We start from the raw sequence: 14942 nt of genomic DNA on the forward strand, positions 1-14942 counted from the left end.
AATTTGTAGACCTGTAATATGACAATCAGATGCTATGGAGGTTCGCTGTGGAGGTCAGAACCTACATTAGAGTTGAAACATTAGCATGCTGTTAATGTTGTTCAACAAACTACTTGTGCAGTTGGATAAAAATATTATTTGTCTCCCTCAGACAACCAACAAATGCTAATCAAAGTAGCACTGAGTAGAAAATGGGGACGGCATTGCTATATTTCTGGATTTTAGTCTTTATACCTGATGCTCAGTGCTGCTCAAAGCTGAACTTTGTTCCATATGAATAGAGCTCTGCTTTTATCTTCCCATTTTCTAGCTAATTACAGTGAGCTCAATCATTGAATGGAAACCTTTGTGATGGTAGAAAGCTTATTTCCTGTGTTTGAAAATTAATTCCTTAGATCTATTGGTCACTAGCAAGTTAGCATTTATTATCTGTTCCTAAGTGATCCTTGGATTGTGGTGGGTAGCTTTCTTTGATTGCTAATGCATTATCATGATTTTCTTGACTTTAGAAGACTTTAGTGTATAGAATTATGGACCCATAGAATTTTACTAAACAAAAGGCTATGGTCCCCATATTTCTTTGTCAGTCCATCACAACAGCAATGCAAATATAGTTTTCTGCCCTGCCTTTATTTTGTTGTTACAGCCTTCCAACTTGCTTTCCTTCAAATATTTCCACACCGTTTCCTCTTCAAACAAGTAATGATCTTTTCTTCAACTGACAATAACGGAGCAAATCTCCTTTAAAAATAAATTTCTCCAAGTATTTTTCCTTATTTTCTTGGTGATAAATGTTAAATTGATGACCTTTTGTCACTAATCCCCAAATCCAAAGAAATAGTATTTCCCTATCAAAACTCTTCACGATTTAAAAATTTCAATTAAATGTTCTTAATCCTCTCTGTTTCAATAAAAGTAGTTTCGTTGTACAGTCATCATCTTGGTGAAGTTTCATTCAGTGTTTTTCATACTTTTAGTGTCCTTTTAGTTATGGGATGCTCAAAACTGAATGCAGCACTAACTGTGGCTTAACCAGTGTTTTGTGTAAATTTATAATTTGTTTATCTAATGATTGTACTTAAACCATTTTGGTAAAACCTAAAATTCCATTGACTATTTTCAATGGCTTGAGATATCTAGTTATCTTTGAACTGGGAATTGCAATTATTCCAAGTGTAATGAAGACCATAAAACCATAGGAAATAGCAATAGGAGTTGGCTATTCAGCCTGTAGACTATTTATATCTTTCTCACAACCAGCCTTTCCACATTCAGGAGAGTCTAGGACCAGAAGGCATCGTCTAAGAATTAATGGATATCATTTTAAGACTGAGTTGAGAAGGAATTACTTCTCAGAGGGTTGTGAGTCTTTGGAACTCCTTGTGAACAGTCTCTATATGTATTTAGGGCTGAGATAGATAGATTCTTGATGAATAGGGATTGAAGGGTTAAGTGGAAAGAGCAAGAAAATAGCTGTGTGGAGTGTTGGATCAGCCATGAACCTATTAAATGGAGGAGCAAGCTGGAGGGACCTGAGTGAAATAATCAATGAAATGGGTACTAAATTGAACTTGCACCTCTGAGATGCAGATGGAGAGGCTAAAGGCCAGAAGCAGATTCAGTTCAAAGGAAAAGATACCCAATGAACATTTTGAATCTGGAATGCATTCCAGGAAGGTTGGTGGATGTAATTTCAATCGAGGGATTTAGGAGGGCCAGAAGTGTGGCATTGGAAAAGCACAACCGGTCAGGCAACATCCGACGAGCAGGAGAGTCGCTGTTTCAAGCAAAAGCTCTTCATCTGGAATGTGCCAGGGGAGGGGGGGGAGGGGGAAGGTCAAGAGGGCTGAGAGATAACTATGGGGGAGGGGAATAGGTAGGTGAGGTGGGGGGGGTTAAGGGTGATAGTTCAGAGTGGAGGATGGAGCGGATAGGTAGGAAGGAAGATGGATAGGTAGGACAGTTCAAGAGGGCGGTGCCGAGTTGGAGGGTTCAATCTGGGATAAGGTGGGAGGAGAGGGCTACCTTCCTTCCAGCTACCTTCCTAGCTTCTTTGGAAGCACCATCTGATGAAGGAGCGGTGCTCTGAAAGCTAGTGCTCCCAAATAAACTTGTTGGATTATAACCTGATGTTGTGTGATTTCTAACTTTGTACACTCCAGTCCAACACTGGCGCCTCCAAGTCATTCCTAGCTCCTAGCTATCTTCCCTCAAGCCACACATGCTCCCCTCCATTTATTTCTCAGCCCATTTAGCCCCACCCCTGCATTCCTGATCAAGAGCTTATGCTTGAAATGTCGACTCTCCTGCTCTTCGGATGCCTGACTGGCTATACCTTCCCTGCGCCACACTTTTTGACTGATTGCCAGGATTTAAGAGGTCATTGTGTGGTTATTTGAATAGGAACAATGTGCAGGCATACTGTGAAAAGGCAGGAGAATGGCACTGAGTCTTACTTGGAGAGCTAGTGTTGACATATGGCCCAAATGACTTCCTTCTTTATTTCCTGTGTTATAATATTCCTGTGTTTCTGGCAGCCTTGTGTGATTATGTTCATTGACTAATTGCCAGGAACTGGAACAGTAATCATGAGCTCTATGCTACTCCTGGTCTGGGCCACTGGACCACAACCTAAGTATAAGAGCCCTACTCTCACCACAGTAACCAAACTGCAAAAATAAAATTGATGTTCTGTTAAGACAGGTTTCATGGTGGGATGTGACAGGTCCAATATTGCTATCTGTGTGGTTCCCTCTCACAGTCCGGTAATGTGCAGGGTAGGTAGATTGGCCATAATAAATTGCCCATGCTGTCCAAGGATATGCTGGCGAGGTGGATGAGTCATGGGAAATGCAGGGTAACAGGACTAGCATAGCGGGTGGGGGCACTCTTTGGAGGTCATTGTAGATTTGGGCTGAATGGCCTGCTTCCACACGATCAGCTAGTATCATAACACTACAGGAAAAATTAAAGACATAGATTGACTGATTATAGTTGGTTGTAGAAAAGCATTGGTAGTCTGTAAAGGAATTGTATTTACACATTGTCATGAAATAGAATTGGGCATCAATAGGATTAAAAGATAATAGAAAATAAGTAATAAAAGAGAGACTAACAAGTCTTTTTCTTTTAACAGCTTTGCCAGTGGCACCAGTGAATTTCAGGAATAAATCAGCAGAAAAGGAAATTGTTTCTGTGTCACTGAATGGTACAGCTCAATTTGTTGCTGAGGTTTCTGATAGAACTGCAAAAGTAACCTGGACAAAAGATGGCAAGGAGATCAAGTCAAGTAAGAAGTATGTATTTCAAACTTTGGATCACCGCCGCATCTTGAAGATCAACAGTGTAACTTTAGAAGATGCTGGGATTTACGAATGTGTTTGTGATGGGAATAAAATGTCATTTCATCTCCATGTTAAAGGTGTGTATGATACTAACCATTTACCAATAAATGTGCATGTTATGCAAAACTTAGAGTTTTTGTATTAAATAAATGCCTTAGAAAATCAATTAATGATCTTTTAAATGAATATAACACATGATCTAGAGTAATGCTAGAACAAGTCTGCCTAAACTATGTTCTAAGAAGACACAAGTAGCATACCAGAACTTCACGAAACTGTTAACTTCAACAAAACAAAAAGATCTACAGCTGAGCTGTCAAAATCATTTACTATTGATTTTATTAATTCAATTAAGCTTAAAATGGTATATTAATTTTTAAGAGTGACTTACACAAAATTTTAAACCAAAATTAATGTATGCCAGTCTTATTGGGTGATACTAGACATTCTTGCACTCTTCACTATAGTAACGTAAGCTTATTTACTAAATTGTGATTGTCTGATATTTTGACACATACACAAGTTATAATTTCTTAGAGTCTCCCAGTCCAGCTCTCACTCTTCAGTTTTTGTGCTTGCATTGCTTTTTCTGCTTAAAACTGTGATTTTTGCTGGGTTAAGCTCTCGCAAATAACTGCACTCACTCACTCACTCACGTTGAGAGCCTGTGTTCTTGGACAGGGAAAAGGAAATTTACTCTGCCTATTCCAAACAGTAGCAGCCGTTTTCAATTCTGTTGTGCATTTCCAATTCGGATGAGTCTGGAAGACAACACAGGTCACACTTTGCAAAGTGAATCACTGGCTCAGCCTGTTAAATCTAGGTGATCTCCCGACACTTCATGTTCCTTTTTCTCTTGCACGCCCAGTTGACTACATCAGTTCTCACCCAACTCTTCCATTTAAGAGTGCCCCCCCATCCCACTCACCCGTCACTGCAAGCATGGTGTTTGTTGATGTCATCCCCGTGGCCTCTGATGCATTATTGTTTTCTAGACTTATATATTTAATTGTCTCTGTCACAAATATTGTCCCCTCTGTGTCTTAGCACGCTACCTTTAATTACCACAACTGACTCTCCCCAACTTGGCCATCACAGAAATGGCTCTTTATGTTTCTCTCTCGACTTCCAGTGAATGGACTTCCAATACTGACTGTGGCCTAACCCCCTAACTTAGAATTACTAGTCTGAGTGATGACTGATCATACCCCTGACTTTCTGTTCAGCACTTTGACTGACCTGCCACTATTTCCTGGATTGGTTTCTTGACTTGCAGGACTGGCTATGTCTCACTATTCTGATATGGAGCCTTGACTGCCCCAAGTGACCCACTGACTGTATCCAGTCCCCTGGTTTGAGATCAGATTGAGATCCCTGTACTATGACAGGATCCCCAGATATTGATTTCCCCTTGACTTTACTGAAGATGAGTAAACTTAGTCTTTAAGACATGGCTATTTGGTTGGTGCAATATCAGTGGGTTGCCATATAAGCTGCTGGCACATGCCAGATATGATATTGATGTAGTATGGTGCCATACAGGAATGCGTCAACTTCACTGGCTATTGATGGAAAATGTGAACAAGCTGCCTCGTTTGGTGACTGTACTAAGGCAAGGAAAGACAGAAAGATTGTGAGGCTGTAAGTTCTGAATAAGGCAAAGCAGAGATACAACGAGCTTTCACAGCAAGTGTAAACACAGTGAGTGAACATTAAGAGAGCAAGCTAAGAGCCCTGAGATGCACCACACTTTGATTTATGAGATGAGTGCGCAATGGAGTCTGGCAACAGTATTGCAATGAAAGGTGTTGGCGCAGTATTCAAGTTCAGTGTTTAAATGGTGAACTATATTATAAATGAGTCAGAGATGGTGCCATGAGGATGCGTTGAGGCTGGTGTGTGTCTGGTACTAACCTCTGGGAGCTTAGAATGTAGGCAGTCACTGCCAATGGCGCATACTTTGATATGTTAGGGAGGTCTGGCCAAGGTGAAGGCCTACAGGAGCAAGTGATGAGCTCAGACCTTCATGTCAGAAATTGCCACTGTATAATTTCTGTCCAGTGTCTGGTAAAAGATCAAGCTGCATGTAAATGAAGAGAGGTTAGGTAATAATGAGGTGTTTATGTATATAAGTAGGTCTCCTGCTGCCACTCATGAGATTCTTGTCTCATGATTAAAATCTTGAATGTAAATCAAATTTCTTATTCTCAACACTCAGAATATGGCCATATTTTCCCAGCTGACATGCTATTTCTCACATCGTTCAGGAGTTCAGATGATTCCACCAATGTATTTAACTCCTCTTTACTCAAGCCTCACAACATCGTGGTAATATTGGCTTAAGAGTCATGGCTCGAGAGGTAGTGGAAATGTTACATTTTCAGTTTTCCCTGTCAAGTCACTGGAATTCTAGTTGCTAATGCAGGTTTATTGTTTGAAATGTAACATTTATGAAACACTACTTTTAGTAGAGACACATGGCACAGATGCCTAGTGCTGTATTGATTTTGCTCGTGTTATTGAGCCACAATAGGGTTTGGCAATGTTGCAATCTAAGAATTAATAAAGAATATCCAAGTGGTCAGCAGTACAATCCAACATTAATGCTGGGTTCTCAAAGCTAAAATCAGGATCCATGGCAAATGAAACCTGGTATCTCAAACTCAATACAATATACATTACAAGAGCAACACCGAGTGGTCAGACTAGTCCCAGCAAACAACAGGATAATTAATGGATCTTCTTACAGCCTAGTTATATCAATTTAGCATGACAGAAATGAACTTGTTCATGAAAGTGAAATCCGTTTCTCTGCTAAGAGTCTGCATTAACTGAAATATTAATATCTGTTCTGATTTCCAGTTAGTTTGATTTAAAGTGCTAGTTGTATTGAAAATATCTTTCTTATTTACAGATGTGGGTGTCAAGTTCATAAATAAGCCAAAATCTCCACCAGAAGTGATAGCAGTAGCCTCAGAAAGTTTGGAACTGTCTTGTGAAGTATCACCAGCTAATTCTGTGGTCACATGGAAAAAGGATCAAAAAGAGGTTAAACAGGACCAGAGGATAACCATCATCTCTCAGGGAACACAACGCAAACTTGTCATCAGAAAAGTGCAGCAAAGTGACCAAGGAAATTATACCTGCATGTCTAATGATGACAACCTAACATTCCAAGTTAAGATCAAAGGTAAAAGTACACCTGATTTTTGCTTTAGTGACCATGATGTACTGTTAGTACAATCTCAGCTTTCATTTTTATAGTGTGTTCGATGCAGTAGCATGTACCAAAATTGCTTCTCAGTTGTGTTATGACACAAAATTTGACTCTAGCCTTTCAGTAACACAGCTTAACACTGGTTTTGTTTCCTAAGCAGACATTATAGCAGATAACAAAAAGTTTTAAAGAGATAGCTTTTAAGGAGGAAGGAGAGGTAAAGGAACTAAGAGATTTGAGGTATGCATTTCAGAGTTTGGAGCCCAGGTAGCTGAAGGTATGGTTTTCAATGGTAAATCAATTAAAACTGAAGACTTCTTAGAGACTATAATTGGACTAGCACAGATATCTGTGAGGAATATAGGAAAGGAGGAGATAACTGAATTACAGATGGGTGAAGTGTGTTATTCGGCTCATTCAGCCAAATTGTGTGACAATCTGACATGGGACAAGTTGCAGTGTTTGTAACAAGCCGAGTGGGCAGCACAGTGGCTCAGTGATTAGCACTGCTGCCTCACAGCACCAGGGTCCCAGGTTCGATTCCAGCCTCAGGCAGACTGTCTGTGTGGAGTTTGCATGGGTGGGTTTCCTCCGGGTGCTCCGGTTTCCTCCCACAATCTAAAGACGTGCAGGTTAGGTGAATTGGCCATGTTAAATTGCCCATAGTGTGAGGTGCATTGGTCGGAGGGAAATGGGTCTGGGTGGGTTCCTGTGGATTGGTTGGCCGAAGGGCCTGTTTCCACATTGTAGGGAATCTAATCTAATCAGTCAGGTGGACATTGTATGGTATGAATTCCCTGATTGGGGCTGTAAACCTGGTCCAATCGGGGAGCCCTGGCTGACAGATTATAAACAAGAGTTTATAGAACATAGAACATAGAACATAGAACAATACAGCACAGAACAGGCCCTTCGGCCCACGATGTTGTGCCGAACTTCTAACCTAGATTAAGTACCCATCCATGTACCTATCCAAATGCCGCTTAAAGGTCGCCAATGATTCCGACTCTACCACTCCCACGGGCAGCGCATTCCATGCCCCCACCACTCTCTGGGTAAAGAACCCACCCCTGACATCTCCCCTATACCTTCCACCCTTCACCTTAAATTTATGTCCCCTTGTAACACTCTGTTGTACCCGGGGAAAAAGTTTCTGACTGTCTACTCTATCTATTCCTCTGATCATCTTATAAACCTCTATCAAGTCACCCCTCATCCTTCGCCGTTCCAACGAGAAAAGGCCGAGAACTCTCAACCTATCCTCGTACGACTTCCTCTCCATTCCAGGCAACATCCTGGTAAATCTTCTCTGCACCCTCTCCAAAGCTTCCACATCTTTCCTAAAGTGAGGCGACCAGAACTGCACACAGTACTCCAACTGTGGCCTAACCAAAGTCCTGTACAGCTGCAACATCACTTCACGACTCTTGAATTCAATCCCTCTGCTAATGAACGATAATACTCCATAGGCCTTCTTACAAACTCTATCCACCTGAGTGGCAACCTTCAAAGATCTATGTACATAGACCCCAAGATCCCTCTGTTCCTCCACCTGACTAAGAACCCTACCATTAACCCTGTATTCCGCAAGTTTATGTGGTGGTGTGGGCATTTGCACTCCCTTTTTGATTTTATTAAAAACCTTCTCCTCTGTTTTTGGTTACACTTCAGCCACATGCTCCTGATTTTTGGGCACCCAGTGCGGAAGGGAGAGGGTAGGTCAGAGGACCTCTTTGTAGGTCTGCTCCTGGGCCTGGCCAAACTGGCCATAATCAGGTCCAGGCAGCAGGCCATTAGGGCTGATTGCCTGCCCCTCTTCTGTGGTATTGTCCATGCCCGGGTGTCCCTGGAGAAGGAGCATGCGGTGTCCACCAACACCCTTGAGCTGTTCAGGGAGAGGTAGGCACCGCAGAGAGTGAAGCGTTTTATTTCTCCCTCCAACTCTATTTTAATTTAATTCCTGCCATCCCCTTCACTTTTTTTGATCACGTAACATTGCCCTTTGTTGAGAAGGGCACTGCTTGTCACTGGCCACTTTGGTGTTTCCTTTATTCCTGGAGTTGGAATATAAATAAAGACTTCCACACTTGTTGTTCTTCACTGTGTCCTTCACCTGCACATACACAATATGGGTGCTGGGGAAGAATAACCACTACCACTGTTAGATGGTAGTGTGGAGAGAAAAAAAAGAAAAGAAAATTAAAAACAAAAAATAACAAGAGTTTCTGTGGTGCTGTGGAGTCTGTGGACTATGTATATATTGTGTGTGGGCATATCCATTTCCTTTTTGACTTTCTGAAAAACCTTCTCCTCTGTTTTTGGTTGTAATTCAGCCCCGTGCTGCTGATCTTTGGGCACCCGGTGCAGAGGGGGGAGGAAAGGTCAAAGGACCACTTGTGGGTCTGCACCTGGGCCTGGCCAAATTGGCCAAAAACAGCTCCAGGCAGTGGGCCGTGGAGTGGGTTGTTAGGGCTGATTGCCTGCCCCTCTTCTATGATTACATTTGTGCCCAGGTGTTAATGGAGAAGGAGCACTCGGTGTCGACTAACACACTTGAGCTGTTTAGGGAGAGGTGTGCACTGCGGGGAGTAGAATCTTTTATTTCCCCCTCCAACTCTATTTTGATTTAATCCCTGCCCTCCCTTTTACTTTTTTTGATCATGCAAGATTGCCCTTTGTTGAAAAGGGCACTGCTTGTCACTGGCCACTCTGGTGTTTCCTTTCTTCTTGATTGTGGAATATAAATAAAACAAAACAAGATTTTAGGGATTTTGTTCACTCCAAGAGTTGGCTTGGAGGATGCCGAACCAGTGTCAAGTACCATGCACATATAAATGAAGAGTGACTTAGTGACGGGATACAGGGCACAAGACTCCTCTAAGTAGGAGAGATAGTTTACTTCAGGGGACGAGGTTTGGTGCTGAATATCAAGTCCTGTGATGTACAAAGTTCAGGTAAGTGAGGTGGTCCTTGTGCAACACATGAAAGCTGCACACTCACAAACGGGAATAAAATATACCTGGCCCCTCAGAACAGGGGAAAGGCTGTTGGAACCCATGGGTTTTCCGTCTCTGTCTAGAGTAGAAGAAACTTTAAGGTTTGAGATGGACACGGTGAACGTCACAGCCTTGGCGCCTTTACAGCCGATAAAGGGGATGAATTTCTTCTGAGATGCTCCAGGCGCAAGAGGCAGGTTACAGTCTGGTATTCTCACAATTTGAGTACTCCTTCTCCACCTCTAGAGGATCCTAGAGGTCCTTGAGCATCCTAGAGGAATAAGCCACTGGCCTGAGCTGGCCATGGTGCTTTTGAAGCCTTGTGCCTAGGCTGTCCCGTCTTGCAGCCACCTCCAGAAAAATCTCTGCTCCCCCATCAATGGCCGCGAGGTCTGGCGCGGTCTGCAGGTTCTTTTTGAGCTGATGGAACGCAGCTCTCATCCCACTCCTACCACACTCACTTACAGAGGAGCCATAGTAGGGGGGCTGCTGTGGCCGTGTAGCCCTCAAGAAAGTCTCTGCAATACGTGGTGAGCCCAGAAAGGATCTTATCCCTGTGAAAGTGGTTGGGGCAGGCAGCTCCAATCTTCCTTCTAGCCTCATTGTGACCCTATGTCTTGCCCACACTGTTAACCCCAGGAACTTTATTTCCTTGTGGCTAATCTGGGCCTTCCTTATGTTCAATTTGAACACTTCCTCCCCCAGCAGCTCAAGCAGTTCAGCCAGCAGTGGGCTGTGCTCCTCCTGAGTGCCAGTAAAGAGGAGCAGATCATCCACATACTGTTGATGTGGCCTACTGAAGCTCTTTAAACAATCTGCCATGCATTAGTAGAAGATATTAGTGCTGTTGTGAAAACCCTGGGAATCAGGTCCATGTATACTGTTGGCCCTTAAATGTACTGGTTCTCCCGCTTTAAGGGGGTGGACTAGACGTTGTTCGAGGTGTCCAGGGTGGTTAAAGTGGTATTGCTTTTGTGGGTGGGTAATGGGGTCACCTTCTGTTCTAACCATGACTCCTTTTACCCTTCACAGTTGTGCTTATGTGTGGCAAATGCCATGAGATTTGCCTGCATATATGCCTGGTACTTTGCCAGAGTGTTACTGACAAGCTGTTCCAGGTTGTAACCCTTCTTTGGCTTTGTTGTACATGTGGTGCCCTTCCCCTGTTATCTCAGTATCACCACCCCTCTGACCCTGTACATATTGCTCCCCACAGACAATGGTTCCTAAGGTCCATCAGGATCTTGTGGGCTTTGACAAAGATCTGCCCCGAGAATCCCCATTCCTTCCTGTTCCCACTTCATCAGGACACACATCCATTTGGAGTGAACTGTGCCCAGTTGAATAGTCAGTGTGTAGTGTCTACCACCTGTCCTCCTCCTCTACCCAAAAAAAAGACTCTGTGCGGATGATTGGTAAGATACATTTTTTAATCTAATCTCTTTTAGCAATTTAGTGCAGAGCGGATGCAAGTTAGGGCAGTTGCGTGCTCTTCTTGCAGGACATGGGAGATAAGAGTCATCATTAGTGTCACTGCTGACTTCACTTGTGAGAAGTGCACCCAACTCCAGCTCCTCGCAGGCCGCGTTAGGGAGCTTGAGCTTCGGATCATTCAGGAGCTGAGGAGCTAAAAGGGAGGAGTTATAGGGAGATAGTCACACCTACTTAACAGGATAAAGGTAGCTGGGTGACTGTCAGGAGAGGGAAAGGGAATAGGCAGACAGTGTAGGGATGCCCTGTGGCTGTTCCCCTCAACGATAAGTATACTGCTTTTGGATACGGTTCGGGGTGGGGGGGTGGGGGGAGCGGAATCTACCAGAGGAAAACCAAAGAGGCCAGGTCTTTAGCACTGAGCCTGGCTGTGTGGCTCAGAAGGGGAGAATAGGAGAGTGATAGTGATAGGAGATTCAATGATGAGCATTGTAGTAATCTCAGGATTGCTACTGGTGTCGTGGGCTAGAGAGGTTAGGAACAGAGAGCGAGTGCAGCTGGACACGTGGCTGCAGAGCTGGTGTCGGAGGAAGCGCTTCAGAAATGTGGATCATTGGGATACCTTCTCAGGAAGGTGGGACCTGTACAAGGAGGATGGTTGCACCTGAATGGAGGGGTGCCAATATCCTGGGTGGGAGGTTTGCTAGAGCTCTTCAGGAGGGTTTAAATTAGTTCGGGGGGGGGGGGGGTGGGAATCAGAGCTATGGTTCAAAGGATGAGGTAGCTGGTGAACAGGCAGATACAGCGTGCAGAGAGTCTGTGAGGAAGGATAGATAGTTGATAGGGCAAAGTTGCAGTCAGCGTGTAGTGTTGAAGTGTGTTTATTTTAACACAAGAAGTGGAATGGGGTGATGAACTTAGAGCATGGATCAGTACTTGGAGCTATGATGTTGTAGCCATTACAGGGGCAGGAGTGGTTGTTGGATGTTCCAGGGTTTAGGTGTTTCAAAAGGAATAGGTTGGGAAGTAAAAGAGGTGGAGGAGTGTCATTGCTAATCAGGGGTAGTATAACAGCTGCAGAAAGGGAGGTTATCAAAGAGGGTTTGCCTACTGAGTCATTATGGGTGGAAGTCAGAAGCAGGAAAGGGGCAGTCACCTTATTGGGAGTTTTCTATAGAACCCCCCCCCCCCCCAATAGCAACAGAGACACGGAGGAGCAGATTGGGAGGCAGATTTTGGAAATGTGCAGAAGTAACAGAGTTGTTGTCATGGGTGACTTTAATTTCCTGAATATTGATTGGAACCTCCTTAGTGCAAATAGTTAGGATGGAGCCAATTCTGTCAGGTGTGTCCATGAAGGATTCCTGATTCAAAATGTAGATAAACTGGCTCGAGGGGAGGCCATATTAGATTTGATGCTCTGTAACAAACCAGGTCAGGTGTTAAATCTCTCAGTGGGAGAGCATTTTGGTGATAGTGATCACAACTCCGTGACCTTTACTATAGTCATGGAGAGGGATAGGAGCAGATGGTATGCAAAACTGTTAATTAGGAGGGGAGGAATTACAATGCTTATTAGGCAGGAACTGTGGAGCATAAATTGGGAGCAGATTTTCCCAGGGAAATGTGCAACAGAAATGTGGAGGTTGGTTAGGGAGTTCTGGATAGGTTTGTCCCACTGCGGTAAGGAAGGGATGGTAGTGTGAAGGAACCTTGGATGACAAGAGATGTGGAACATCTGGTCAAGAGGAAGAAGGAATGAAGCTTAAGGTTGAGGAAACAAGGTCAGACAGGTCTCTAGAGAGTGACAAGATAGCCAGGAAGGAATGAAGAATGGACACAGAAGAGCTAGAAGGGGGCATGAAAATGCCTTGGTGTGTAGGATTAAGGAAAACCCCCAGGCTTTCTACGCCTATGACAGGAACAAGAGGATGACCAGAGTGAGAGTAGAGCCTATCAGGGATAGTGGAAGGAACTTGTGCCTGTATCGGAGGAGGTAGGGGAGGTCCTTAATGAATACTTTGCTTCAGTATTCACTAGTGAGAGGGACCTTGTGGTTTGTGAGGACAGCGTGAAACAGGCTGATATGCTCATACAGGTTGATGTTAAGAAGGAGGAAGTGCTGGAAAGTTTGAAAAACATGTGGATTGATAAGTCCCCTGGGCCAGACGGGATATACTCAGGGTTACTATGGGAAGTGAGGGGAGAGATTGCTGCGCCTTTGGCGATGATGTTTGCATCCTCACTGTCCATTGGAGTAGTACCAGATGATATGAGAGTGGCATTCTTATGTCTGTAGTTGGCAAATTGATGGGAGAGAATTCTGAGATATAGGATTTATGATTATTTGGAAGAGCATAGTTTGATTAGAGGTGGTCAGCATGGCTTTGTGAGGGACAGGTCATGCCTCACAAGTGTTATTGAATTCTTTGATGATGTGACAAAACACATTGATGATGGTAGAACAGTGGATGTGGTGTATATGGATTTTAGCAAGGGGTTTGATAAGGTTCCCCATGGAAGGCTCATTCAGAAAATAAGGGGGCATGAGATTCAGGGAAATTTGGCTGTCTGGCAGGCCCATGGAAGACAGAGGGTGGTAGTAAATGGCAAGTATTCAGCCTGGAGCTCGGTGACCAGTGGTGTTCTGCAGGGATCTGTACTGCACTTGTGACTTGTATAAATGACTTGGATGAGGAAGTGAAAAGGTTGGTCAGTAAGTTTGCTGATGACATGAAGGTTGATGGAGTTGTGTATAATGTGGAGGGCTGTTGTAGTTTGCAATGGGACATAGACAAGATGCAAAACTGGGCTGAGACGTGGCACATGGAGTTCAACCTGGAAAAGTGTCAAGTGATTCATTTTGGAAGGTTGAATTTGAATGCAGAGAACAAGCCTAAAGGCAGGATTCTTGGCAGTGTGGAGGAACAGAGGTCCATATTCATAGATCCCTCAAAGTTGCCACCCAAGTTGACAGGGTTGTTGAGAAGGCATCTGGTGTGTTGACTTTCGTTAGAAGGGGGATTGAGTTTAAGAGCAGTGAGGTTATGCTGCAGTTCTGTAAAGCCCTGGTTGGAATATTGTGTCCAGTTCTAGTCATCTCATTATAAGAAGGATGTGGAAGTTTTAGAGAGGATGCAGAGAGGATTTATCAGGATGCTGCCTGGACTGGAAGGCCTGACTTATGAAGAGATGTTGAGGGAGCCAGGGCATTTCTCAATGGAGTGAAGAAGGATGCGAGGTGACTTGATAGAGGTGTACAAGATGACGAGAGGCATAGATAGAGTGAATAGCCAGAAACTTTATCCCAAAGCGGAAAGGTCTATCACAAGGGGCAAAATTTTAAGGTGAATAGAGGAAGGTTTTGGGGAGTTGTCAGAGTTAGATCCTATACACAGAGAGTGGTGGGTGCATGGATTGCACTGCCAGCAGTGTTAGTTGAGTCAAATACATTAGGGACATTTCAGTGACTCTTCTTTAGGCACATGAATGATAGTGAAATGAAGGGTATATAGGTTAGTTTGATCTTAGAGTAGGATAATAGGTCGGCACAACATTGAGGGCCGATGGCCTGTATTGCATTGTTTTATGTTCTATGTAATCACAGGTTTGAAACTATTAGGAACTAAACAGCAATTTTAATCACAGAAACTTTAATCAGGTTTCCTACCCTAGGGGTCTCTACACTGTCACCATCTGCCTTCCCTCCCTGCCAGCTCGGTTGGAAACTTTGGGATCTCGGGAGTTTAAGCTCACCTCTAGGTAAAAAATGGGGTTTTGAAGTGCAGCTGAATGTTTCCACTTGCTGTATCCGCTGCCTTGATGAAGACTTCAGACTGTGTAGGCCTTTAGTATGGGTTGAGTCTGCTGGTGCAGTAGGATGTGTATTGGATTTATTGTGTGAGTACTTGGTTTTTTTTCTTACTTTTTGGTGTTATTACAGGCTGGGTTTCA

General features: G+C 43.7%; 1 protein-coding gene across 4 annotated transcripts in view; it reads left to right on the plus strand.

Annotated features, from left to right (window-relative positions):
• Positions 1-14942, plus strand: part of obscnb (obscurin, cytoskeletal calmodulin and titin-interacting RhoGEF b) — a 799195-nt gene that overhangs the window by 59049 nt on the left and 725204 nt on the right. For all 4 annotated transcript variants that reach the window (XR_015757277.1, XM_087987576.1, XM_087987577.1 and 1 more), the window contains exons 7-8: positions 3137-3421; positions 6259-6534. Coding sequence is in view for 3 of the 4 variants with exons in the window: in XM_087987576.1 (XP_087843702.1) it covers positions 3137-3421; positions 6259-6534 (561 nt within the window). In the remaining variant the exon portion in view is untranslated. The remainder of the gene's footprint in view (positions 1-3136; positions 3422-6258; positions 6535-14942) is intronic.

This window comes from Chiloscyllium plagiosum, unplaced genomic scaffold, assembly GCF_037043375.1.
Source record: "Chiloscyllium plagiosum isolate Xiang-an unplaced genomic scaffold, Cpla_swu_hap1 HiC_scaffold_5, whole genome shotgun sequence".
In the NCBI taxonomy this organism is placed as follows: domain Eukaryota; kingdom Metazoa; phylum Chordata; class Chondrichthyes; order Orectolobiformes; family Hemiscylliidae; genus Chiloscyllium; species Chiloscyllium plagiosum.